This window comes from Lissotriton helveticus, chromosome 2_1, assembly GCF_964261635.1.
Source record: "Lissotriton helveticus chromosome 2_1, aLisHel1.1, whole genome shotgun sequence".
Lineage (NCBI taxonomy): Eukaryota > Metazoa > Chordata > Amphibia > Caudata > Salamandridae > Lissotriton > Lissotriton helveticus.
In genome coordinates, this window is record NC_136059.1 from 1,393,532,444 (window position 1) to 1,393,559,683 (window position 27,240).

General features: G+C 53.0%; 1 protein-coding gene across 1 annotated transcript in view; it reads left to right on the forward strand.

Moving 5' to 3' along the window:
* Window positions 1–27,240, forward strand: part of GAK (cyclin G associated kinase) — a 1,786,158-nt gene that overhangs the window by 1,723,278 nt on the left and 35,640 nt on the right. The window contains exon 27 of the mRNA XM_078676333.1: window positions 3,858–4,034. Within this exon, the coding sequence (XP_078532459.1) occupies window positions 3,858–4,034 (177 nt within the window). The remainder of the gene's footprint in view (window positions 1–3,857; window positions 4,035–27,240) is intronic.

The window sequence follows — 27,240 nt, forward strand, 5'->3', positions numbered from 1 at the left end:
GCGTATCCCTTTTTGACAGTAATGCGGACTCAGCAGTCAACCGCCTCCTGTCTAGCCTGCCATGATTTCATGTTTTTGACACCCTTTTACGGTCTGTTTCTTCCATGTGCAGTGTTGTTCTGAGCCCTGGGTTCATTCTGTAATACCCAGGTGGCCTGGTCGGCTTGTTGCCGTTTTTGCTTCCCTTTATTGCAGCTGGTCGGCTACTTCTGTTCTGTTGATCCTCTGTCTATGAGCCCCGGCTCAAGAGGTGCCCCTGGCTGGGTTGAGGTACCCTATGTGGGTTAATAGTTGGCTACTGTGCAGCTGCCTCCCTTACACATAAGGCTTGGTAGGCTCCTGTGGAGTCTTTTTCTGAGGGCGTTGCCCTGCGAATCTGATTGTGGTCTTTTTCACATACAAGCGGTTGGCATTGTTCTATGGCCTATCCGTTGGAGTCTGCAGTTCGTCGGTCGCACTCCTTTGCAAGTGTAGATGCTCACTTTCTCTGGGTTTCTGCCTTGTTTGTTTCTTCCAGGAGGGCCCTTTCAGTCTCCCTTCCTTCTCTGTTTGTTCTGCATAGTTCTGCCGCTGCGGATGTCCTACCATTGGACGACCTTTGTCAGTGCCCTGTCGCTGTACTAGGGCACGCAGGGTTGCCATGGCGCACTTCTCCTATGTTGTATGCGCATCTGGTGGTTGCTCCCCACTGTATTCGCTGTTACGGAGGGCTGACGATTTCTGATGCCTGGTTCTCCCCTCCTCTTCTGTGGTGGGTAGTGATTTTCGTACTTTGTTCTTGCATGGTGGCATCTTAATAACTTGCGCCACTCATGTACATTGCCTTGTGCCTTGCTTTCCTGGGTACTTACCCGGCACGGGTTTTCCTCTTCCCCGGCTGCCATTGGAGCTGGAGCTTTGGCAAACTTGTACTTCGGGATGCTGCTGATGCTCTCTGTAGAGGTGCTCTCCTTAGGACGTTCACTGTCGTCTTTGTTCTTGTGTGCTCATCTCTATACAAATCCTGTTGCGCTATGTACGCTTTGTAGTGGTTCTTCCTGTACTGGTCACCCTTCCAGTTTGCCTTGCGTAGGACTGTGGCTCCTCCCTGCCGAGTGGCTGGTATTGCTTATATATCAGGACTTCATCTATCCGGTTCTGCCGCAAAATGGCTGTTGCTACCTACAGTGCATTCTTGTTTCTTCTATGCCACTCATCCTTATGGCTGAGTCTTCTCCTGATGTTTGTTATGTCTGGTGTCTACACACAGCCTGGGGTCACGCACGCTAGGTTCTAGCTATGGTGTCCCTGGGCTTGCCATGGACTTCTCGTAGGTGCATTCCTTCATTCTGTGTGTGTTGGCTTCACGGATCCCTTTCACAGGTTACGTACCTGGTGAGACATCTCTCGCGTCTGGACTATTCTCACCGGCACTTCCTTGTGCCTTTCCTTTTATGTGGTGTGGTTCTGGCTGTACACACAGTCTACCCTATGTACACGAATGTGCTTTTTGTAGTCATGATTTTATGTTTTTCATGTCCGCCCTTTCCAATGTCTCTTTTGGAAACAGAGATTACGTACTATCAAGTCTAGTGTTTTTAGTGAGATTTGATCTTCCTGGGCATGGTCAGCACCCTCCCACTCCTGTCCCCGGTGTCCTCGTTGGTGCGCTTCCAAAGTGCTTCTTCCACTGTTAGCCATATTCACCCTGTATGCTTGGACTCTGTCATATCGTCTTGTCCTCTCTCTGGGCTCTTCTTTTCCTGTGGACTCGGTCATACCGTCTTGTCCTCTCTCTAAGCCCTTCTTTTCCAGAGGTTTTGGGCTCTCTCGTTCCACACTGCACTTCTGGTTCTGTGCTCCTTTTCTACACTGTGTACTCTGATGGGCTTTCATGCCAAGTCTCGGCGGCTTGGGATCCTTTGCCTCCCACTGTTTGTTGCTCCTTGCAGAGCTTCTGGTCTGGGATTGGCCACTGTGGCATTGCTGCCCCCACTGTGTTTAGTCAACTTGTTGACGGCTTGGTTCCTTTGGAACTTTGGTGGGGTTCACTCGCAGACCCGCCTCCTCTGGGGTTTGGCTTTGGTATCTATTCTAAGTTAAGGAATCTGCGGCTAGATGTCTCTATCAGATGTACCAGTTACTTACCTTCGGTAATGATGTATCTGGTAGAGACACAGTCTAGCCGCAGATTCACTAATGCCCGCCCATCCTCCCCGTTCTGCAAGGACCTTTTCAGGTTGAGTTTTATGCTTGCGCCTCCCTTTGGGCGGCTTTGTCTTCCTGCGGGGGGACATCTTTCATCTTTCCTCCTCGGTAGGATGGTTCTTTCTGGTTTCCCTGTTTTGCACCTCCCATTCTAGTGATGGGGCAGAGGGTTCATATCTCCTCCTACATTCCTACACCCTGACCCTGGTTAGGGCACAGGGTTCATGCCTCCTCCTACATCCCTACACCATGAACGTGGTTTTTCCAGTGTGGGGTCTTCTAGCGTTCTTCCCTCCTTCCCTCCCACGCTTTTTCATTGTTTTAGGGTCTCTTGTCTTTGATTCTACTACGGTCAATTGGCTTGGGGTCTCCCTCACTGGGCCTCTCCCCAATAGTTCCCTTACAAAGGTTTAAGGCATGCCTAGTGTTGCCGACCTCTGGTGGATCGTTTTTAATTCTATGGTTCAGGTCTTGTTGCATGTCACGGTCGGATCTTGCGATTGAAGGCTTTCTGTCATCTGCTTTGGCAAATTTAATTTGTCTCGGGGGAGGGCATTGCCTTCGCTTTTGCAGGGCTGCTTTTCAGAGCGCTGCTTGGCTCTTTCCCTTCAATTGCTTTCAGTGTACAGTGCTTGTTACTGTCCCTAGTGGTTGTGTTTCTCACCATCCCATTCTTTTTGTTTCACTGATTTTCATCATTTTTTTCACACACTGTTCCCATACTCTCAAAGTTTTTGGTGGTGGCTCCGCGTTGTGGCGCGGAAAAGTTTCTCAGAAGAAAACTGACGTCAGCGCAACAGAAGGGACTTATATGGCTTCGCTGAGGTCATGTCCGCGGACGATGTCGGAGCTATACGGCGCCGTCCCCCGGCGCGCAGAGGTGCTGCTGTGAAAAATCTCCGGACCCAGCCTGACTCCTGGGGATATTCTAAGTTAAGGAATCTGCGACTAGACTGTGTCTCTACCAGATACATCGTTACAGAAGGTAAGTAACTCGTACGACAAAGCCAATAACTCATGCATTGCTCAGACCTATTGGCTTTGCCAATGCTTGTGTATTAACTGCTTGGGGTTTATGGCCGGCACCCATGCTATTATTACAAGATGTCATTCCCAGATGAGAGGCCAGATTTGATATGGCTCAGACGAGGTATTTGGGTGTTTGCAGAGCGTGCCATTACAATGAGTTACATAGCCCTGGGATTTAACCATAACAAGGTCAAGAAGTTTAAGTAAAGTACCCAGGATCTGTCTTGTATTCTCTGAATACCCACATCATAGTAAGTGCTGATTTTGGGACCCCTTGAATAAGCTTCAAGTATTTATTTTTTTAGCCCCCCAATATAGTCAATATGGTAAGATTCCCTTGGAGAACTCCTATACAGGGTTCTGCCCAGATATTTGGCATTGATTTGTTTTGTTTTACATTGTCTGTGAAAAGTGATACATTGCTCCACATATCAACTTTTGTAATTTAATGTTTCAAGAAAGAATAAACATAGTCAAGAGTCAAATAAACATGGAGTGGTGCTGAGTTCTGCTGTCTACTAAAACTGTGAATGCACCATTGACCTAGTCATAACAATGGTGTTAAGTTTTCCAACAGGTATAACATTAATAAGAAATAAATCTGGTCAGTGAACCACAGAAGTTCATTGTTTTATTTTTAGATTCTAGAATGGATTGAAGGGAAGGAAAGAAACATAAGAGCATTGATTTCCACACTCCACACAGTGCTTTGGGAAGGTGAAACAAAGTGGAAGCCTGTTGGCATTGCAGATCTTGTCACAGCTGATCAAGTAAAGAAGTACTATCGAAAAGCGGTGCTTGTTGTTCATCCTGACAAGGTGAGAATTTGCTTATGTCTTAAAATGTATAATGTGTTATTTATCTAATCTGAAAGAAACAGGTTAGTGTTGGATTCCATACCTTAGAATATCCCCACGGTTAGAAATGTGGATTTCTGGTTTGCTGAGGCTTGCGCCAAAGCCAGTCAGAAACCACCACTCTAGTCAGGGCAAGGAAGTCACCCGTCAAAGATAACCCCTGCTCACCCCCTTGGTAGCTTGGCACGAGCAGTCAGGCTTATCTTGGAGGCAATGTGTAAAGCGTTTGCGCGCTCACCCAGCAACAACACCCAAGGCCCACCACAAAGGAAACTCCACACAAGGTTATATATAAAAATAGCCTTTGTATTATACCAAACACATTAGATAATAAACACACAATTTACACTGTGCCACTGGCGGAATTTACAGGGGAGTATATACACAGGACAGGGCCACAGGGACCACTGTCAGGAATAAGCACTTGGTAGAAATAGCACTTTGTAGGAAATAGCACTTAGAACATAGAATACTGATAGCACCAAATACCAAATGTAGCACACAACCAGTAACCACTGGTAGAAGGTAAGTACACCCTACGCAATCCTATCCACCTTAGGCATATATCACGCAGGGAACTATGAACTCACTAGTTTAACCTATACTAGGAAAAACAACCTCCTAGGTATAAAAATAAATTTAGAGGTATAGGCAAAAAGGCATTGCATACAATGCAGAAATCACATTAGGTAGGTCATCACATTTGCGCAAAAGCTCACAGAACTGACCCCAGGCCAACTTGGCCTTTCAGGGGCTCACAGGCCCAATGTCCAGAATGTCTGGGCTGGCTGCGCAGGCAGCCAAAGAAGAATGCGCAACAGTTCTCAGGGCCTAAACGATGCAGCTGCCCACTAAGTGCTGGGCCGCTGGGGAACGGAGCCTGGCACCAGCGTGCCTCCTGGCTCTCTTCTGGGGCTCTCAAAATATAATAGGACCCAAAACAATGTGGGAGCCTTGTGGGCTCGAGGAATAATCAGGTGGAGAAGTGTGGCTCACTGGTTAGAGGAGGCAGACCTGGAAGCAGAGGTCAGCCCGGGACCAGGGTTCAATTCCCGGCTCGGCGGGGTCTTGAGTCCTAAAATGTCCATGGACTCGACAATTCTCGCTCCGGTGCCTACTCGATTCACGGGTTCTCACTCTGCGACTCTGGGCAATAGCTTGCTTAATCTCCACAACGGCCCCTCGCGGCGGGATGCCTGGCTTTCACCTTGCGGATACCCTGCCGGGGTTATCTCACAGGGGAATACCAGGACGGGTTCCCTAAGCAAGCGCTTAGAAACCGCTTGGTGATTTGCGCTATATAAATTCCTGTACATTTACATTTACATTTACAATAATCAGCTGCGCCCTCAGATCAACGTGGGAGCCTTGCAGGCTCTAAAACAAACAGCTGTGCCCTCCGGAGCCTCGTGGGCTCTAGACAAATGCTGGCACACTGGGGGAGCAACCCGCTGCCAACCGGGGCCACTCTACCCTCCGAAATGCCCCCAGGCTGGTGGAGCCTCTCAGGCTCTAAACAAACTGCTGCCTGTTTCCGTGGGAGCCTCGTGGGCTCTAGAAACAAAATGCCCCCGGGACGTAGGAGCCTCCCAGGCTCGAAAACAGAGATGCTGCCCAAATTACGTCGGAGCTTTTCAGGCTCGAAATCTTCAAAATGTCCCCACACGTTGGAGCGAGCCCCTGCCTCGAGACACCCGCACTCACCGGTCTTGCGGGACTCCTCTGTGCTCCTTTGAGCAGCGTGGGGCTCTCCTTTGCCAGCGCTGCTCCTGAGGCGTATGCGGCGCGGGGGAGCCCTCCTCAGCGGGGCTCCTCAGCGGCTTCCGGCCTCAGTCCTTCCCTCGCAACTCTCCGGCACACGCAGGAGCGCGGGGTAGGCTCCCGCTGCCTCCTGCTTCCATGCTTCCGGGTCAGGCCCCGCCCACGTCACGGCGAGGGTTGACTGACGAGGGTTTTCCTGGCTGGCGGTGGCGATCTTCCTCGCAATCCGGGGTAGGCTCCCGGTTTAGAAACACAGTCCCTGGCAGGGTGGGCACCCACTAGGGCAATCACACGGGCACTGCAGATGTGCAAGGTGGGCACTCGCAAAGCACTCCTATCTGGGCACGGCAATGAGCGGGGTGGGCACCCGCGCCGATAATCAAGGTCCTGGGGGGGGGGGGAATCCCCACGCCGGGGAATCCCTCTTAAATTGATCGCAGCTCCGTGCTGCTGGGGGAATTTAGAAGCTCTGCCCCTCTCAGGATGCTAATAAAGCGCTCCCAGGTGCTACAAAAAGCCCAGAGTTTCAAGTCTAGGACAAGTTCCTTTTAGAATGCAGAAAAAAAGGGGGGGCAAAGGCTGGGCCTAGGGGCCAGCTCACAGGGCCCTCCAGGCAGGGAGGCAGACCCCAGTGGCGGTATCCTCCTGGCGCTCAGCAGCAGCAGGCCCCCCTCAAGTTAGGATCAGGGAAAGAACATTTTACATGGGGTCACATCCCCATTTTATACACATAAATCCTTTGTCTGAGGCTGCAGGGTTAAGGGAAAACCAGACACAGCGGGTTTTGGAGCACGCTGTTGTGCTCAGCCCCTCTCCCCATTCACAGGACAGGCTAGGGTCGTTAGTCGCACCACAGGGGGCGGAGCCAGCATTATGTAGGGAAAGCCCAGCCCTATTCAGGTCCCAGGTGCACTCCTCCCACCCATCTGGCTGTCAATCTCTCTATTCACCACCGGGGCAGACCCATCCCGACTCCTGGAGCCAGGCACACCAGCCAGCTCCCGCCAACCACAAGCCAGACAGTCATTTCACCTTTATTACACAGACATGCCAACTTCTAGAAGTGGCACTTCCACACTAGGCACATTAATGCCGCACACATCATCGCGCAGCATTTAATCACGCGAGTTTGTGCATACCAAACTCGAGCCTGCACGCCCCACACATCAGGAACTACCATGGACACATACATTCCCTATGCATTCCTATGGGAGGGCAGGCCAATCTCACACACGCACTCAGAGAGCGCACGCACTTTACACGGCGCCACCGTGCTAAAGTGCTCAAAGACCAGAAATCACTATAATGATGTAACATTAAAAAGGCAAAAAGTTCAGGGGTGAACCTGCCAGAAGGGCCAAGTCCAACACCCAGGCGTCAGACTGGATCCGGAAAGTTTTGCGTAGCAGTACCCATGCGCGTCGGTAGGTTTAGTCTGCGGCTCCACGTCCGTCGTTGGCACCGGGATGATGTCGTCAGAGTACTTGGACGCCGCCCTCACGCGCTGACGTCAGCTTCTTTTTTCTGCGCCAGCTAGCGCAGATCCGGAAAAAGCAGTACTCCTTAGTCACTTTTTGACTAACTTTTTCAATCTTTTTGATCCTGTTTCGAGCTGTAAGACTATCGGTGCCGGTAGGGATGCCTGGGGTCAAGCCCTGTGCCGATTGCAACCGACTGATGCCGGTTACCGACCCCCATCGCCGGCGCCTGTATTGCCTTGGGGCCGACCATGACGACAAGTCATGCCCCGACTGCCGGGCCTTGACGTCGAAGGCTAGGCAGGAGCGGTCCCGTAAGCGCCTCGAGCTCCGGCAGTCAGCCCGCGCCGTTCACGGTCCAGGTCGAGGAGGAGGTCGAAAGACAGGTCGCGGGGCCAGTCATCAAAGCTCGGCGAGTCGACACCATTCGTCGGGCTCCAAGTCCTCAGGTAAGAGGCACAAGAAGTCGAAGAGACGACAACACTCTTCCGACTCACCCCCCGACGCTCGCGCGATGCGGCCGGGGGTTCAGGTGACACCGCCCACGCGGCTCCGTCGGAATCGCAGGTGTCGCTGCCAGCCGCCGCATGGCCCCACCGGGTCCGGATCCGGTTCACCGCTGGTCGACCTTACGTCCCCTTAGCCGACCCCCAGGGTGTCGCCCCCGACGCCGTCCCAGGACAACGTCGTCCCCGGTCCCTGCCTCGGTCCAGGTCCGGCGTCGGACCAGCGTCGCTTGACGCCGCATTCGACGCAGAGAGAAGAGCAATTCTTCTATGATCCTGCCCCATCCTTGGAACCTGACTATAAGGAGATGGGTGGCGAGGGGGATTGGGAGGGGTCTGAGTCTGAGGACCCTCTGGCATGAGAGAGCCAGTCGTTTCAGGAGTGGGCAGTGGATCTAGGGGAGGCCAGTGGTTTGGACACTTCGCGCGACACTGGCTTTGTCTCCCCTCCTACCGTGGCTATGGAGGAGGGGGCTGCTTACAGCGTGGTGCTGACAAGGGCGGCCAAGGCCCTGGGTCTTGAGCTTCCCGTCGCGGCCGTGAGGACTAACCTCCTCACCGAGGTCCTTAAACCGCAGGCAAGCTCTTCGGAGCCTCTACTGCCGTTTAATGAGGCCCTTACTGATGTTCTGTTGGGCACTTGGTCCAGGCCCACTACAGGTTCCCCTGTAAATCGGAACGTGGCCAGGCGCCACCGCCTTTTTGTAATTATTTTGGCCACCATGAGTGTGGAAGGGTATGCTCAGACATGAGTCCCTTGCTCATTGCACCATCAGGATTCAAGCAAGCCGGGCCGAAGACGGCTGTAATGCCAGAAACCGGTCCCCGGAAGCTTTTTTCCTTTCCAGTGAAGAATTGGCTTGGTAGTTTTGTCTGTCCTGTTCCCATGATGCACTGGGCCAGGGACAGACTAATTTGCATATAGCCAGGTTCTGAACTGGGATGGTGCAGTGAGCTAAAAAACGGTGATGGATCAAGCCCTGATCTGTTGACTGGGTAGGAGTGTTCTGATTAACTCAGATACTCTGTCCATCACCACCCCCTTTTTGTAATTATTTTGGCCACCATGAGTGTGGAAGGGTATGCTCAGACATGAGTCCCTTGCTCATTGCACCATCAGGATTCAAGCAAGCCGGGCCGAAGACGGCTGTAATGCCAGAAACCGGTCCCCGGAAGCTTGTTTCCTTTCCAGTGAAGAATTGGCTTGGTAGTTTTGTCTGTCCTGTTCCCATGATGCACTGGGACAGGGACAGACTAATTTGCATATAGCCAGGTTCTGAACTGGGATGGTGCAGTGAGCTAAAAAACGGTGATGGATCAAGCCCTGATCTGTTGACTGGGTAGGAGTGTTCTGATTAACTCAGATACTCTGTCCATCACCACCCCCTTTTTTTAATTACCGCCCGGCCCCGGGCACTTCCCTAGCTTCCTGTCCACCCACCCCACCCCTGAGAGCCTGGTTATCCAGGCCTCTAACTCCCAGACCGCTTTCCAGAATGCACCACCTGATCGGGAATCCAAAAGGTATGAGTAGTTCGGTAAGAAGCTGTTTTCCTCACTTAGTCTGGGGTTGCAGTCGGTCAACACGGCTTGCCTTTTGGGCCGTTATACCCACTCTCTGTGGGACACGGTCGCGGATGTGCTGCCAGCTTGCCCGGAGGAGGCCCAGGTCAAACTCGCTCAACCCTTGCTGAAGGGCGGGATACTCTATCCGATGTGGGCTGGATACCACAGACTCGCTGGGCAGGACGATTTCCACAACGGTGGCGGTTCTCCGCCACGCCTGGCTGAAGTCCGCAAACGTTTCAGCTGATGTCCGGAATTCCCTCATGGACATGCCGTTTGATGGCCGTCGCCTTTTTGACGACAAGGCAGACAGTGCGCTTGAGCATTTAAAGAACTCCAGGGCTACGGCCAAGTCCTTTGGCCTGTCGGGCCAGCGCCAGCAAACTTCTGCCTTTCGCTCCTTTTGTGGCCAAGGAAGGGGCGCCCCCTCACGTCCTGCCAGCCATGGACCGCAGACTAACATCCAGCGCGGCGGCGGATGAGGTAACCGCCGTGGCGGTGCCAGGGGACAGCGGTGAGTCCAGTCCACATCCACCCCCGCAGCATCCGCCTCAAAGCCTTCCTAGTCTGAGCAATGTCATCAGTTCTGCACGTTGGAATTTCCAAGGCGGCACTCGCTCGGAGACGCATTTCGACGCGAGTGGAGCTGCGGTCTGTTGTACGCCTTTCCGCCTATACCACTTCTGCCCAGAGTGCTGAAGATGATCAGGGGCGACCGGGCCCAAGTCATCCTTGTGGCTCCGGACTGGGCACGAGATACTGGTATGTCGAGCTACTCCGCATGTCAGTCGATCCCCTGATTCGTCTGCCTCTTCAGGAGGACCTTCTGTCGCAGCAGCAGGGGACGGTCCTCCACCCGAACCTGTCCAGTCTCCACCTCCATGCGTGGAGATTGAGCGGCGACAGTTGAGGCCATTTGACTTGCCTCCTGAGGTCTGTGATGTGATTCTGGCAGCCAGGCGTCCCTCCACAAAATCGGTATACGCCTGCAGGTGGAACAAATCTTCTTTCTCTTGCCCAGAAGGGCTCTGCTCTGGGCACTATCAAGGGCTACCTCTCTGACATTTCAGCCTTTTTAAGGCTACCTGATCGGCCTTCTCTTTTCAAGTCCCCTATTGTAAATAGATTCTTGAAGGGCATCACACACATGTTTCCTCCTGTTCCTTTCATGATGCCTCAGTGGGACTTGAACCTTGTTCTTACTTATTTGATGTGCGCTCCTTTCGAGCCACTTCACAATTGCCCTCTTCGTCTTCTCACTCTAAAGACTGCCTTCCTAGTTGCCATCACCTCTGCCAGGAGAGTGAGTGAGCTCCAGGCTCTTTCTTCCAAACCTCCTTTCCTTTCTGTCCATCCGGACAAAGTTGTCTTGAAAACGCGTCCCTCTTTCCTGCCCAAGGTAGTCACAGCCATCCACATCGGGCAGTCCATCGCCTTGCCCAACTTCTTTCCGCCTCCGCATCACTCGAAAGAGGAAGAGAGGCTCCACCGTCTGGACCCAAAACGTGCGCTCTCATTCTATCTGGACCGCACACTCCAGTTCCGGGTGGACGACCAGCTCTTTGTTGGTTACATGGGCACTAAGAAGGGACGGGCGGTGCACAAACAGACCATCTCTCTGTGGGTCGTGTTGTGCATCAAGGTATGCTACTCTTTGGCTAAAAAGGAGCCTCCTGTTAGGCTGAGGGCCCATTCCACTCGGGCCACGGCGGCTACTACTGCCCTGGGTCGGGGAGTCCCCTTGCAGGACATCTGTCGGGCAGCTACGTTGGCCTCGCTGCACACGTTGGCTAGACACTACTGCCTGGACAGCCAAGTCCGGAGAGATGGCTTTTTCGGCCGTTCTGTTCTCCAGGACTTTCTGGTGTGATCATTGGTTCACAGACCCACCACTGGGGTTGGTATTGCTGGGGTATCTATTCTAAGGTAAGGAATCTAACACTAACCTGTTTCTTTCAGATGCACAAGTTACTTACCTTCTGTAACGATATATCTGTAAGAAACAGTAGTTAGTGTTAAATTCCTTACCGCCCCACCCATCCTCCCCTCCTGCGAACCGATATTTAGGGTTAAGGTATTTCCCTTTGAGGGCCCTAGTGTCATGGCACCAGTGTCGGTTTCTTGCATGGCTCTGCGTTCCTGGTGCGGAAAGCTATGTACAGAACTGACCTCAGCGCGCGAGGGCGGCATCTAAGTACTCTGACAACGTCATCTCGGCGAGCACGACGACAAACGCAGAGCCGCAGACGGCTCCTACCGACGCGCAGGGGTACTGCTGACGAAAACTTTCCGGATCCAGTCTGACGCCTGGGGATATTCTAAGGTAAGGAATCTAACACTAACTACTGTTTCTTACAGATATATCGTTACCGAAGGTAAGTAACGTGTGCGCTAAATCAAAACAAAATAATATTGAGTAGAGGATTCTTGCCTGATAAGGCTATCCTCTGTTCATCTGGCATATGCCCTTTTACCCCCAAGTGATGAAGGAACTATTGCTACATCCATTTGTACCTGGTTAAAGTAGATTTTTGTATATTTTGGAATCTACTGAATTGGACTGATCGCTAACTGAGACACCTCTATTGAGTCCCTCCTCTTTTGCATACCTGTGAGTTAGCCCCTTCCTGAGTCTGTGAACTACCTCCCGTTCCTGAGCCTGTAAGCTATTATCACCCCCCACACACAAACAATTTTCAAGTCTGTAATCATTCCTGTGTGAGATGTATTTTTTCTTTTACATTGAGTGTAGTCTATGATGATTCTTTGGAAACATGAGGAGACAAAACTGAGAAATACTGAGGCAAGGCTATTAAATCGCCATCCCAACTAGCTCCTACATGCCTTTCTTACCTTCTTAACTTTGGTCAGTCTGATATACAAGTTTCATTTCTGAGACATTTCTAATACAACCAAAGAAAGACCTTAAAATATGGGGATTTTCTTTTCAGTGTACCCAGTCTTTCACCAGCCACTGCACCTCCAAGAAAGAGTGGTGAAATGTACCAATTGATGTACCTGCTAGTCTTGTTTCCCTAGTGACAAAAAAGAATGCACCAGGACAAGTAGTAGTTCTGTAAAAGTTTGTTGATAAACCTTATACAAGATCTAGATTAGTTCAGAGTGAGACATGAAGTTGGTTTGTCCAAAATGTATTTGAAAGCAAAAAAGATTAAAGTAAAGCGACTTTTGTGAGGCACAGCCAACACATTTTACTTCATGTGGCCCGTAAGCCCCGGCTTTCTCAAAGCTGGGATGAGCAATCACATCATAATACACATCCAAGCAAAGTAAAATTAAATTAAATGAAAAAAGTTAAAATAAAACAAAACCTATCCAATTCCTGTGGTATCAATTGTGTTTCATTACAACAACAAAAACAATCCAAATGGGTATAGAATAGATTAAGCATCAAAAGAAACACCTGTTAGACTTGGCATCTTTTGGCGTGTTTCCCTTGAGTTTTTGCTTTCTGACCTCCCGGTTTTGACTCTGTGCTGGCTTAGTGTTTCTGCACACTTTTCTCACTTCTGATCAGTGGTAAAGTGCAAGTGCTCCTGTGGTACAATGTGTTATGGATTGGTGTTTCCATGATACGCCTATTTGATTTATGTGTCAGTCCCTAGTAAAGTGCACTGTGTGCGCCAGGGCCTGTAGATCAAAGGCCGTTGATGGGCTGCAGCACTGGATTGTGCCACTCACCCAAACAGCCCGTCAATCTGACTCTGGCCTGCCATTACAGAGCCTGTGCGCAGTCTGGTACTGCCATGTCACTTGGCAAATGCACTCAGTTGCCAGGCCCTAACCTTCCTTTTTCTTACATGTCAGCCACCCCTAAGGTAGGTCTAAGGTACCCCTGGGGGCAAGGTGCAGTGTATGTGAAAGGTAGGACATGCCCTGGTGTGTGTCGCATGTCCTGATAGTGAATTATTGCCAATTTCGTTATTCACTATTGCAAGGCTACCTGTTCCCCATAGGACCGAATGGGAGGTTTGTTAATAACATCTTATAAACATAACTGGCCCTGGGAACTAGGTAGGAAAATGAAGTTTAGTAGGCCTGAACTCCGAATCCAAAGGTGCATCTTTTAGTGAAGGTGATTTTTACTTTCTGTGTTTGAAAATACCACTTTTAGAAAGTAGGCATTTTCTTGCTCAGTCATCCTGTGTGCCTCTGCTGGAATGTGGATTGCCTGTCTGGGTTTTGGATGATAGAAGGCTGGGGAGCAGGAGTGGCTCCAGATAGTCTAGGTGGGTCAGGAAAGGGCTGAATAGATCTGGGCTGCAATTGGGGAAGGCGGAAGAGATTTCCTCGCACCTCAAAGGGCCTGGCCTACCTCTGACAACGCCGTCCCCACCTCCTGCCTGGAAGTCACACCAGAGAAAGCAGAACTGATTCTGGCTGGGCACAGACACACACTGCCTAAGAGATCAAAGGATTTTGGGATATAAATATTGGGGCCCAGACCCCTGAACTTTAGAACTCCTTTGGACCAAGAAGACTGCCATGAAGGAGAGCTGGAGAAGTTGCGAGGCGGAACTACCACTTTGATGTGTGCTTTGCGGTGTTGGCCTGCAGTAGCTGCTTCTGTCTTGGGCAGTGAAAGGACTGGACTGGACTGAACTTTCTGCAATCTACTTTTGTGAGTTTCTCCAAGGGCTTGAGGAAAGCTTGCTCCCTGTTCAAGAAGTATCAATAACACCAAAGACTTCAAGCTAGTCTGCCCTCAGCCCTGGGGACTGTTTGTTTTGTGCTGCAACAGAGGAAAAAGCAACCCAACGCCGTCTATTCTTTTTTTTTTTTTTTACTTTGTCATTTTCAGAAGCATCGCACATAAACCATCAGCAATGGAAAAAACACACACCATCGTATAGTTCAAGACACCAAGTATGACAGCCCTCAATCGGTAATAAATGTTAAACCAAAGGGGAAGGGGGTCATCCACGGCAACGAATCACAGCCATCAAATAGCCCCGGTCTCATCAACATTCCCACCCGACATATACAATTAGTGCCCCATAACAGCGTATAAGGTGTGACAACATCACATGCTAGCCCACTCCTTCTGGGTACAGTTGATTGTCCAATTGCGCCTGACGCTCCGCTGTGAGCTTAGCAATGTAATTGCGTTATGGTCCCCATATGTCCAAGGTCTAGATGATGTAGGGATGGTGGAGGAGTATTCAACACAATTAACATTGCAGGAGGCCAAGCTCTTTAGCCAGGACTTCACTGTCGGGCTTCTCCCGGAGCACCAAAGCAAGGCCACCTCTCTCTTAGCCAACAAGAAGCCCAGCGTTGCAAGTCTACGCACAGCCTGTGGAAAGTTCGTCACATAGCCCAACAAAGCAATTTCGGGGGTTGGAGCCAGGGGGACCCCTAGTATTTTACCAAATGTGGTGTGAATCTGTAGCCAGTAGTCACGTAGTCGGGGGCAGGTCCATGATAAATGTGCAAAATCAGCATCTACAGCCTTACACTTTGGGCAATTAGGGGAGCCGGAGGGGTCTATCCTATGGGCCAAAGCAGGGGTGTGGTACAAACGCCTCAGGAATTTAAAATTAATGAGTTTGTGCCGGCTGTTTAATGACACTCTTTTGGTTACAGCGCAGCACTGAGCCCATTCTACATCGGAGATCGGCTTCCCCAGATCCCCTTCCCATGCCAGGCGGACCTTTGCATCCGCTGCGTGAGTGGCTGCGACGCTAAGTCTGTAAATTTTTGTAACCATGTGCGCCCCTGAGGGATGTTGGATGACAGTAGTCAGGGGCTGTGCCTCCTCCGGAGCCAGCGGGAAGGTGGGAAATGTAGCCCGCAACAGGGATCGCAGTCGGGACAGTACAAAGGAGTCCATAAAGTTGCGATCAAGGAAGCGGGGGTCCTCCGTCAGACTAAAGGCATGTCCGTCTGGGAACAGGTCGCCCACTGTATTTAAGCCGAACTTGGAGAGTGTAGTTCGTACTACTGTTTCACCAGTGTTTGGGAGCCAGTGTGCATTAGGGAGAGGGAGGAGTGAGGAGTAGAGTATATCCAATTTCAGTAGCCTCCGGAGTTTCTCCCACGCCCAGCACGTGGAGGATACTGTTTGGATATCTTGGGGGTCGCGTGGGAATCGTTTCGGGAGCAGTGTAGCCAGGGAGTGTGGTAGCACCAGATCAGCTCCTGGTTTCAAGTACAATATGCGCGCATCTGGGTGGAACCATGGATATGCGAAGGAACATTGTGCCGCCAAAAAGTACAGGTAAAAATCGGGCACCCCCAGGTCACCCCTCTCATAGGGCAGGGTCAAAACGTGCCACGTGACTCGAGGGATTTTGTTTCCCCATATCAACCGTAGCAGCAACGTTCGCAGCTGTGTAAAAAAAATCTTAGTCAGAGGTATTGGAATGTTATTAAATAAATATAAAAACCGGGGACCCAACGCCGTCTATGACGCCGTTGCTGACTCTGTGTCCTGAAGGCACCGCCGCAACACTGCACCGCGACCCTGGTCTCACCGAAGACGCCTGCTGACGCCGCCACCAAGCCGTTGCTCATACCCCAACCTGCGAGCACCGCACTCCGCACCGCCTCGCTTCACAACGACGCCTAGGTATCCACAAAACCTCTCCACGCCCAAATCTACGCGGCTGCTTGCACCGTGGTTCGAAGGCTCCGCTCGTAGTTACACAACGCACCATCCTCATCCCCAACTGCAGCCTTTGCCTACCGACGCCGGCGCCATCGACTCCAGTTCGTCAGCTGCCGACAGCGCTTCAGCACCGCATTCACTTCGCACCGCGACCCTGGTCTCACCGACGATGCCATTGGACGCCGCCACCGAGCCGCTGCTCGCACCGCCGCTCGTACTGCAACCTAAGGGCACCGCACCGCTGCACTTCGCACCGCAGCATTCGATGCCTTCCGACACCAGCGCTCCTGACTTCATCAGAGAGGAGTTCAATCTGCAACGCGTGTGACTTAAAGGGCCCCAACGACTCCTTCACCGACCTCCAGAACCAACGCCTGCAGGCGGCGAGCTTTCGGAAGCTCAACGAAAGGTCGATGTCGACCTGCATTTCTAACAGGTACTGTTTGCTGGTTTTCCCGACACCGCAGCTGGCCCACAACGCTGAGGTCAGCCAGAACTGTTTGGATTTGTTTGTTCACGACGCCGCAATAGCCCCGGGCGGAGCTATCGACATCAAGGAACTGTTTTTCAAGCATATTGTGATAACTGAAGATTTTTAAGTACTATATAGTGATTTTTATCATGTTTGTTCTTGTCTTAAGTAATCTGAAAGAGACACGTTCGTGATAGATTCCTTACCTTAAGATATCCCCAGGCGTCAGACTGGATCTGGAAAGTTTTGCTAGCAGTACCCCTGCGCGTCAGTAGGTGGCGTCCTGTGGCTCCGCGTCCGTCGCTGGCGTCGTAAGAGCTGAGATGACATCACGGAGACTACTTAGGCGCCACCCATGCGCGCTGACGTCAGTTCTTTCTTTTTCCGCTCCAGCAAGCGCAGATCCAGATAGAGCACGTACCTTAGTCACATTTTGACTACTCTTTTGAGACTTTTGTCTCCCCCCTTTTTTTCTCCTGGTGCAAGTAAGGATGCCTGGTGTTAACCCCTGTGGCGCCTGCCGTCGCAATATGTCGGTGGCAGCCCCTCATGATGTGTGCCTCTACTGCCTGGAGACCGACCACGACTCCCGGGACTGTCGAGCTTTGGCCCCAAAGGCCTTGAGGGAGAGGTGCAGGAAACTGCTGGAGGCCTGGCACTCGCCTCAACGCCGCTCCGGGTCCAGGGACCGTTCCCGGGACTGCTTGCGGGGCCGCAGTCGTCGCTCCTTGGGCTCCAAGTCTTCGCCCTCGGATTCCGTTAAGCGACAACATAAAAAGAAGTCAAAGAGGCGTGTTCGCTCTCCGATGTATCCCCGTCGGTCCTTGGATGCGGACGAGGGGGACAGGGGTTCTGCCCCTGTGGCTCCCTTGGAGCCTGGGAGTCCCGTGGCCTTACCCGCCTTACCTGTGTCTGTCGGCGACTCCCGAACAGGTGCAAGAGTATCTTGCCACCATGGACCGCCTTATTACAAGCACCACCACTTTGGTGGGTCCGGGCTCTGGGGATCGTTTTTGGGCGCCATTTTGGATTGGGGCTTTACTCTTAGCGCCGGCCGCCATCTTTGAGCGGACTCGCGCGCGCAGGGTGACGGGAGAGCCTACTTAAGGCGGCTCCTTATGTGGCGGTGTCCTTGACCACCTACCACCTTGTTTAGCTCGCGCTGCACTAGCGCTGTGTATTTTAACTATTTTAACTATTTTCCCTCGCCTTCAGCTGGGTTTGTATTTGCTTAGCGCTCACCTTGTTTTTATATTGCTCAGCCTCCTGCTGCTTCCGTTTGTAGCGCGCGCCCTCTGGCCTCTCTCTCTGCATTTAAAAGTGCACTTCTGTGCCTACAAGCACCACCACTTTGGTGGGTCCGGGCTCTGGGGATCGTTTTTGGGCGCCATTTTGGATTGGGGCTTTACTCTTAGCGCCGGCCGCCATCTTTGAGCGGACTCGCGCGCGCAGGGTGACGGGAGAGCCTACTTAAAGTCGCCCCCTTCCGCGCAGCGGACCGCGCAGGTGTACGCCCTCGCTTAGCCTGAGTCGTGCCAGAGTCCTGCCCGTCTGCGCCCGTCAGCGTCTCGGAGGCGGCGAGGCGGCAGCGGACTCTGGCCAGGAGCTGGGAGGATGATACATTATACCTCTGCTATGCTTCGGTCCTTGCATATTACATCTTGCCTGTGTCGCTCGGTGTTCCCCAGCCGACACAAGGGTAAACGTCGTTGCCCAGCGTGTGGCTGGTCGCCCACTGGGTCACGTTGTTGCACCCCTAGCACATCCAACGTGCATGCGAAACATCTATGTCTGCTGCTGAACACTAGATCGGTAGGAGGACATGCTCAGCACATTTACGATCTTCTTGTGAGGGATAATCCTCTCTGCCTACTCCTGACCGAAACTTGGTTGGGAGAGGCGTCCAACCCGGACGTCTTCTCTGCGATCCCTCCATCCTATAATATCTTCCGCCAAGACAGGGCGAAGGGCAGAGGGGGCGGAGTTGCGGTGGTGGTGAGGAAGAACATTTCCTGTTCTGTTCTTCCGGTTAACCCCATTGAGGGCTCTGAATCCCTGGGCTTTACGCTCAGATTGTCTCCAGTTCAAGCACTTAAGGGTCTGTTAGTCTACAGACCCCCTGGCCCGGTGGGCTCCTTTTGGGAGGATCTACAGACAGCCATCTCGGAGCTGGCGCTCTCTGCACAGCACTGCCTGCTGGCAGGCGATTTCAACTTTCATCTCGATGTCTCGGACGATCCGAATGGGGCCAAACTGCTGGATATTACAACTCCGCTCGGCCTGACACCGTTTGTGTCAGGGCCCACACACGAGAGAGGGCATACTCTAGATCAAGTGTTCTCTTCTGTCCCTATTGTCGACATCGAAACTCGGCCGGTGCTCTGGTCGGATCACAGTCTGATTGGGTTCTCCGTGTTGGAAAATGGGCGGTCAGACATCTGTGCCCCCACGGTGCCCAGAACGGCCTCGAGAGCGCTGCACAGAGTGACGCCAGATATGTTGGAGCAGGCGCTCACGGAACACCCCTGCCCCCTCTTGGGGGATCTAGAAAGAGATACTGAGGCTCTGCAGGTATGGCTGACTGAGAGGTTAGATGATCTTGCACCTAGGGTGACCCCCCGGTCCTCGGTGATACGGCAGTCGGCACCGTGGTTCACGGAGGCGCTACGTCTGGCTCGCAGTCAATGCAAGGTTGCTGAACGGGCCTGGCGCCTCAGATATGATGGGGAGGCCAAACTCGTCTATAGAGCGGCGGTGAAGGCCTATCATCGTGATATTTTGGGTGCCAAGCGGGAATATCTTGCCAGGAGGATTGAGACGGCGGCGAACTCCTGTAAGGAGATCTTCACGATTGTGAAGGAGTTCACGGCCCCTTCCTCCTATTCTCCCCCGCCTGTTTCTTCGGATGCGTGGGCATGTGATCTTGCCACTTTTTTCACCGACAAGATTAAGGCTATTCAGGCCTCCTTCTCGGAGAGCGTTGTGGAGGGCTGCTGTGGTCCCGGGGCAGGACTTGGAACATCGTCCCTGCCTACGGCAGTACTGGCTGACTTTCCACCTGTCTCCAGTGATATGTCCCGGGCCCTGCTGGCCAGTCTCAAATCTGGTTCTCCGCTTGACCCCTGCCCTGCCAAATTTTTGGCCGGGATGGCGGCAGTGGTGAATCCTCTGGTCAACCCCATCCTCAATGCCTCCTTGCGTGAGGGGAGCGTCCCTCGCTCCTGGAAAAGGGCGATGGTGATCCCCCTCCTGAAAAAGCCTGGTCTTGATGCCGAGGTTTTGGCCAATTATAGGCCAATTTCACTGCTCCCGGCTCTGGCTAAGATCACCGAGAAACATGTTCATGGTGTCTTGTCGAGCTTCTTAGAATCTAACAACTTGCTCCATCCGTCCCAATCCGGGTTCCGTCCGAATTTTAGTACGGAAACGGCGTTGGTGGAGGTCTCTGAGATCATCAGGGAGACCTTGGATGTGGGTGGCAAGGCCATGCTAGTCATGTTGGACCTGTCGGCGGCCTTCGACACCGTCCCTCATGAGGCGCTTCTCGCTAGGCTTCATGACATCGGCCTAAGGGGGACGGTGTTCAGATGGTTTTCATCTTTTCTGGAGGGTCGCCGCCAGACGGTCTGGGTTTCCCAGAGCTCCGCCGAGATGCCGCCATTGGGAGTTGGGGTTCCACAGGGATCTGTGTTGAGCCCGACATTGTTCAACATCTTTATGTCCCCCTTGGCGGCAGCGGTGGAGGCTTACGGAGCCCAGATCGTGTCCTATGCCGACGACACGCAACTCCTTTTCACATGTGCTAAAGACCAGCCATTTGATGGGGAGAGAATTCGGGACTGTCTGGATATGGTCTTTGGCTGGTTCCAGCGGAACAGTCTAAAGGCCAACTCCAGTAAGTCGGAGGTATTATTCTTCGGCTGTGTCACCGATCCCGAGTGGCGGCAGTGGTGGCCGGCCGCCATGTGTCCGCCGGCACAATCATCCCTGGTGGCCAAAAATCTAGGCGTTAAGCTTGACAACAAGCTTTCTCTCAGATCGCATGTTCTTGGCCTGGTTGGCGCCTGTTTCGGCATTTTGAAAATGCTCCGCAAGTTTCTTCCACTTCTTTCTGCGGAGCATAGAAGGATTACGGTGCAGGCGCTTGTCGGATCCAGGCTAGACTATGCCAATGCTCTTTTCCTGGGCCTTCCAGAGTACTTGGTCCAGCGCATGCAGGTGACACAGAACTCTGCAGCGCGCGCAATCTTTGGTCTGCATAGACGCGCACGGGCATCTGGCCTTCTGCGGACGCTGCATTGGCTCCCGATCCGCAAACGGATTATGTTCAAATCTTTGACGCTGGTGCATAAAGCTCTGTTTGGCTCAGGCGCAGGATATCTTCGGAAGAGATTGGCTTTCTATCGCCCTGCTCGCTCACTGCGCTCGGAATCCCTTTTTACGGCTGTGGTTCCTCGCGTGAGGAAGGCCCGGATTGGGGGGCGCTCCTTTAGCCTCAAGGCCTCCCAGCTGTGGAACTCGCTTCCACTGGAACTTCGCAGCACTCCCACCCTGCTTCAATTCAGAAGGAATGTGAAGACTTGGCTTTTTAACCTTTCTGTTTAGGTGGATTCTCTTCTTTGTTCTCCCCTGGGCTTTTGTTCTCTTTTTTTCCTCTTGTTATGTTGTTATACACTGTAGCTTCATGTGGAAAGCGCCGGGACACTCTTTTAGAGTAGCCGAGCGCTATATAAACATATTTTAACATAACATAACATAACATATTAGGCCTCGGGCTCCCCCTGGTGTGCCTTCAGGTCATGCGGTCCCCTGTCCAGATCCTGTTGGTCCGTCGGCGCCACTGGCGGATCTAGCTTCGGCGCCACAGGATCCTACGCCTTTGGCTCCGGCCCTGGCGCCACGAGGTCCGGCGCTGCCTGCTCCAGCCCCAGCGCCGCCCTCGGCTCCGCCACCGGCGCCGCAGTGGGTGCCGTTCATTCCACCCTTGCCTCGGTTCCAGGACCATTTAGTTCCTGCCTGGGATCCGCATTGGGACACGACGCCGGCCCAACCCTGGCCGGCGCCATTCGCGGCGCCGTTTCCGACGCCGTTTGTCCCTTCTCCGGCTCTGCTGCGGCGGCCAGTACCTCCTGCAACGGAGGTGGAGGATGATTGGGAGGGGTCCTAGGACCCTCTTGCCCGTCAGTGTGACTCCGAGCAGGACTGGGTGGATGATCGTGAGGACGCAGGCGACCTCGATGATGTCTCTTCTGACCTGGGGTTTGCCTCTCCTCCGCCTATGATGGAGGAGGGCGCTTCCTACACGATGGTGCTCCGTCGGGCTGCTGAGGTCCTCAACCTTCCAACTGTGGCCCTCAAAACTAACCTCCTCACCAAGGTGCTCCAGACGGCGTCTACTTCATCGGAGCTGCTGCTTGCCTTCAATGACGCCCTCACCGACATCCTGTTGGGCACTTGGTCACGGCTGGCCACGGGGCCCCTGTGGATAAGAATGTCGCCAGGCGTCACCGCTCGGCGCCAGGTGAACCCCGCCTTTCATCTGGCGCCTGAGAGTCTGGTCATCCAAGCCTCGACGTTGCAGAGTGCCTTTCCCATGGCTCCGCAGGATAAGGACTCTAAGAAGCTGGAACAGTTCGGTAAGGGGTTGTTCTCTTCGGCCAGCTTGGGGCTGTGGTCGGTGAACACCGCCTGCTTATTAGGCCGCTATTCCCACGAGGTGTGGGATACCGTTGCACAGGTGTTGCCTCGGTGTCCTGAGGTGGTTCAGGTTATTTCCCAAGCGGTTGCTGAGGGTAAGGATGCGGCTAAGTTCGCCATTCGGTGTGGTTTGGACACCCCTGACCCGCTGGGCAGGGCGATTTCTACGACTGTGGCGCTGCGTCTCCATGCCTGGCTGCGTTCTACTGGGTTCTCGCCCGATGTCCAGAACTCGATCATGGACATGCCCTTTGATGGCACTCGCCTGTTTGGCGATAAGGCCGACAGTGCACTGGAGCGTTTTAAGAACTTGCCGGCCACTGCCAAGTCCTTGGGTCTTTGTGCAGGCCTCTCCTGGTTTTCGTTCCTTTCGTGTCCACGGCAGGGGCGCCCAGGAACGTTCCTTCAGCAAGGCTGTGCAGAACCAGCCTCAGCACTGCCGCGGACGTGGCTTCCACAGGAGCGGGTTCTGGGAATCAGCGTGGGGCTCAGTCCACCTCCGCCACCACTGCTTCTACCTCCAAACCTTTCTAATCTGAGCTTTGTGGAGCACCCCACGCCTGTGGGTGGCAGGATCAGCCACCACCTCCCACACTTGCGCGATATCACAACGGACAAGTGGGTGTTGAAGATCATCCGCAGGGGTTACTCCCTTACCTTTCAGTCCTTCCCTCCAGCCATGCCACCTTGGTGCCACAGCATGTCAGGGGATCACTTTGTTCTTCTCCAGCAGGAAGTCACTGCCCTCTTGGCAAAGGGGGCCATCAAGTGCGTTCCCGGGCCGGAAGTAGGGAGTGGTTGTTATTCCCACTACTTTCTGGTCCCCAAGAAAGACAAGGGGGGCCTGCGCCCCATCTTGGACCTCCGGAACGTCAATTGCTCCCTCCAGAAGGAGAAATTCAAAATGCTGACTCTGGCTCAGGTCCTGGCTGCCCTCGACCCTGGAGACTGGATGGTAGCGTTGGACTTACAGGACGCATATTTTCACATCCCCGTCTTGCTGGCCCACCCGCGTTACCTGCGGTTCACGGTACGCCAGGAGCATTTTCAGTTTGACGTGCTCCCCTTCGGCCTTTCCAGCGCCCCTTGGGTGTTCACAAAGGTGATAGCGGTGGTTGCAGCTCACCTGCGCAGGTTGGGGTGTCAGTCTTCTCTCAACTCGACTACTGGTTGTTGAAGGCGGGTTCGCCACTGGCGGTCGTTAACCACCTTCAAACTACGGCCGACCTCCTGCATTTGCTGGTGTTCTCCATCAACGTGCCAAGTCACACCTGAGTCCCTCTCAGAAGCTCCCCTTCATCTGAGCGGTTCTAGATTTGGCGCTGTTTCGGGTTTATCCTCCCGAACAGCCAGTCCGGGATATTCAGGCTATGATTCCGATCTTTCAGCCTCTGTCCCGGGTTTCAGTCAGGATGACCCTCCGGCTTCTGTGCCTGATGGCCTCCTGCATCCTGCTGGTGACACATGCCAGATGGCATATGCGGACTCTGAAGGGACCTGAAGTTCCAGTGGGCGCAGCATCAGGTCAACCTGTCCGATCATGTCCATGTCTCGGAGGGCACTGCACGACAATTGTAGTGGTGGCTCACGAATCGTGATTGTTTCAATGGCAGATCCTTCTCCCTTCCCCAACCGGAGCACACAGTGGTGACGGATGCGTCCCTCCCTAGGATGGGGAGGCCACTTGGGAGAGGCGGAGATCAGAGGCATCTGGTCTCCGGCGGAGTCCCAGCTCCATATCAACCTTTTGGTGCTTCGAGCGATTCGACTTGCACTGAAGGCATTCCTTCTCTCTGTCCGGGGAAGTGTGGTGCAGGTGTTCAGGGACAACACCACCGCCATGTGGTATTGCAACAAACAGGGCGGGGTGGGGTCGTAGACCCTAAGTCAGGAGGCTCTGCGCCTCTGTACATGGCTGGAACATCAAGGCATTTCCCTGGTGGTTCAACACCTGGCAGGTTCTCTGAACGCCAGGGCAGACGTACTCAGCCACTGGTGCTTGATGGGTCACGAATGACGCCTGAACTCGGATGTGGTGCAAGGTCTCTTTCTGCAGTGGGGAGAGCCTTGGTTAGATCTATTCGCCACCGAGGATAACGTGCAATGTCATCAGTTCTGCGCGTTGGAATTTCCAAGGCAGCACTCGCTAGGTGATGCTTTTCGTTGCGAGTGGAGTTGCGGTCTATTGTACGGCTTTCCGCCTGTACCACTACTGCCCAGAGTGCTGAAGAAGATTCGGTGCAACTGGGCCCAAGTTATCCTTGTGGCTCCGGATTGGGCCCGAAGATACTGGTATCCCGAGCTACTCAGCATGGCGATTGATCCCCCCATCAGTCTGCCTTTTCGGGAGGAGCTTCTGTCGCAGCAGCAGGGAACGGTCCTCCACCCCCACTTGTCCAGCCTCCACCTCCATGCGTGGAGATTGAGCGGCGACAGTCGACAGCTTTTGATCTTCCTCCTGAAGTCTGTGATGTCATTCTGGCAGCCAGGCATCCCTCTGTGAGAAGTTGGCCTGGTATATGATATTCACTATTCTAGTGAGTACCTTGCACCAGTCCAAACAACCCTCATGGTGATGGTTGTAAAGTCAACCTCATAGACCAGCTATCCTAGGGGTAGCATGGACAAAAGCAGTCTTAGGCTAAACTCAAGAGGGCATGTGAAGCCAGCTGTTTTACCATATGCAAACCTTTTAATACCAAATGAAAGGACACCACACAGGTTATATATTCAAAATATATATGTATTTATTTCTAAATACATCTCCTTAACTCTTTATGAGCACAGGAGCACAAGCGTATAACAAGAAACTTAATATAGCATACAAAAGTTGCACAAATATGATAGGCCCTGGTGGCCCGTAAAACCATATACTAAAATAGGGGTATAAGAACCAGGTCACGAACAATGGTAAGGCCTAGGGCCTTGGGAATCGCTGGGGCTACACTGGACTAAGAGCAGTTAGGACGTGGGAGGCCCACAGGATGCAGGTGCAGTGTCTAAATGCACACGCATGCACCAATAGAAGTCAATGGGTGAGTAAAGTTAGAAAGTTGCAGATTTGGAAGTCTTCCGACTGGACTAGAACTTAACCACTTAAAATTAGGACACTAGGGATGTAAATCTCTACAGGAGCACCGTAGTACTCGCGTTACCTCACCCACAGGAAGCGGGTGCATAGGTGTCAAAGTGTGTCGGGTTTCGTCGTGGACTACTATGGAGCCTTGGAGAAAAGATGCTGCAGGCGACCAGGAGAGAAAAGTCCGGTTGGATCCAGGGGTGGATCGAAGATGTAGAGTACCTGAAAGCAGAGGGGACAGAGTCTGGGTCACTAGCCAGTGACCAGGAAGGAACCAGGCGATGTCGGGTTGCGATCAGGTGATGTCGTGAAGCTTGTCTCCGCTGCCACGTGGACCAGGAGGTGTCGACGACGACCAGGTGCTGGACACGGACTGTCCCATGAAGGCTCTCTCTGTCGGCGGTGTCGGATCTGGATTTGGAGTCAACAGGCCTTGGCAAATGCAACCCACGCAGGACTCGAAGATGGCTTCTGGATCAGACCAGCAAGGTCTGATGGGCTGCTTCTTTTCAGGGGAGCAAGGGCCAGTCTGGAGCAACCAGACCAGCGTTGAAAATTCGAAGGTTCGTCGTCACAGAGGCCACTAGCCAATAGGCAAGTGACCGGACCGACGCGTCGAGCAGGAAAATGCAAAAGGGCCCCACACAGCATTCGGTGAGTGTGGAGAGGTGATCTTCGGTGCAAAAGCTGGTCGGGGCTGGGGCTTCTCAATCCCCAATGCACAGCTTCGAGGGTGCCTCGGGAGCTGGACAGAAAGCACTTCGCTGGCTTTCCAAGATGGCCGGTCCCACGTCTCCCGTCGCCTCCACGGGTCTCAGCTTTGCTGTGGCTGTGGATCGGGCTGTTGGATGTCTGGAAGTCCGGTTCTTGTCGGTCTATGTCGTTCGAGCTCTGGCGGGAGCAACAACAAAGCAAACATTTGAGCGCTTGATGGTGCCTGCTTGCACAGGGTGGTCACTCCTTGACCACAAGGGAGATTCTTCAGTCTTCTACGTCGAGTAGGATGTCGAAGGGTCCAGAGTTTCGTATCAGAGTTTCAGTCAGGATTATCTAAAGTCTTGGGACACAGCTCCTACCTTTATTCCAAATCAAGGGGCTGTATTACCCGCTAGGTCCCTCCTCTGGGTGGGACCCAGGAAGAGGGTGGTTACACCACTTTCCCTTTGTCCAGTTTCGCGCCAGAGCTGGGGCTGGAGTGCCCCAGCCCCGGTTTGAACTGGGCTATGCATGGGACACCTTGTGTGCCCCAGGCAGTGTCTAGTTTCATTGAGCCCTCCCTGCCCTAATCCACTATCTCCTGTCTGGGGTGGTGCTAGCACCTCCCTGTGACAGAAAACCTATTGTCCAGGCCTCCCCTGCCGGAGTTTCGGTCAGCAGCAGGAGGCCAGACTTGTGTCTGTGGCAGCAGCGTCCATTTTGTGATGCTGAGGCTCTGGTTAACTTTAACCGGGATTAAGGTTAGTAACATGTCTTCTCCCTCTAGAAGGGTGGAATGCTACCCCCGTCGCCAGAATTGGCAAGGGGGGTAGTATTCCAAAGCGTATGACACCTTACACGACATGTTTTGATAAAGCCAAACCAAAGATAGCTTTTAACCGCGAGGTTCATAATGCACTTAGGAGTATATGGTATGGCAATATCCTAGAACAGCTATAAGGACATGGTTCCGAAAGCTGCAGACAGGCTCAGCTCCTGCTAGAGCACTATATCACATAAAACCAAGCACTCTGCCTTCAGGATTGTTAAGGCCTGCCAAAGGAGTGACTTATAGGTGCATATGTGTCCAGATATAAGGTTAGACATAGGTATACTATATCTAAGCAAGGGATGATTACACAACCTTGCCCCAGCTGAGTGATCAGCCAGTTGTGTCAGTTTGGATGGCCAGCCAGGGGTGGCAAAAGATATGCTGCAGCCCCTGGTAGGCCTTGGATGCACCTATGCCCTGGGTACCTATAGTACACTGTACAGGGGCTC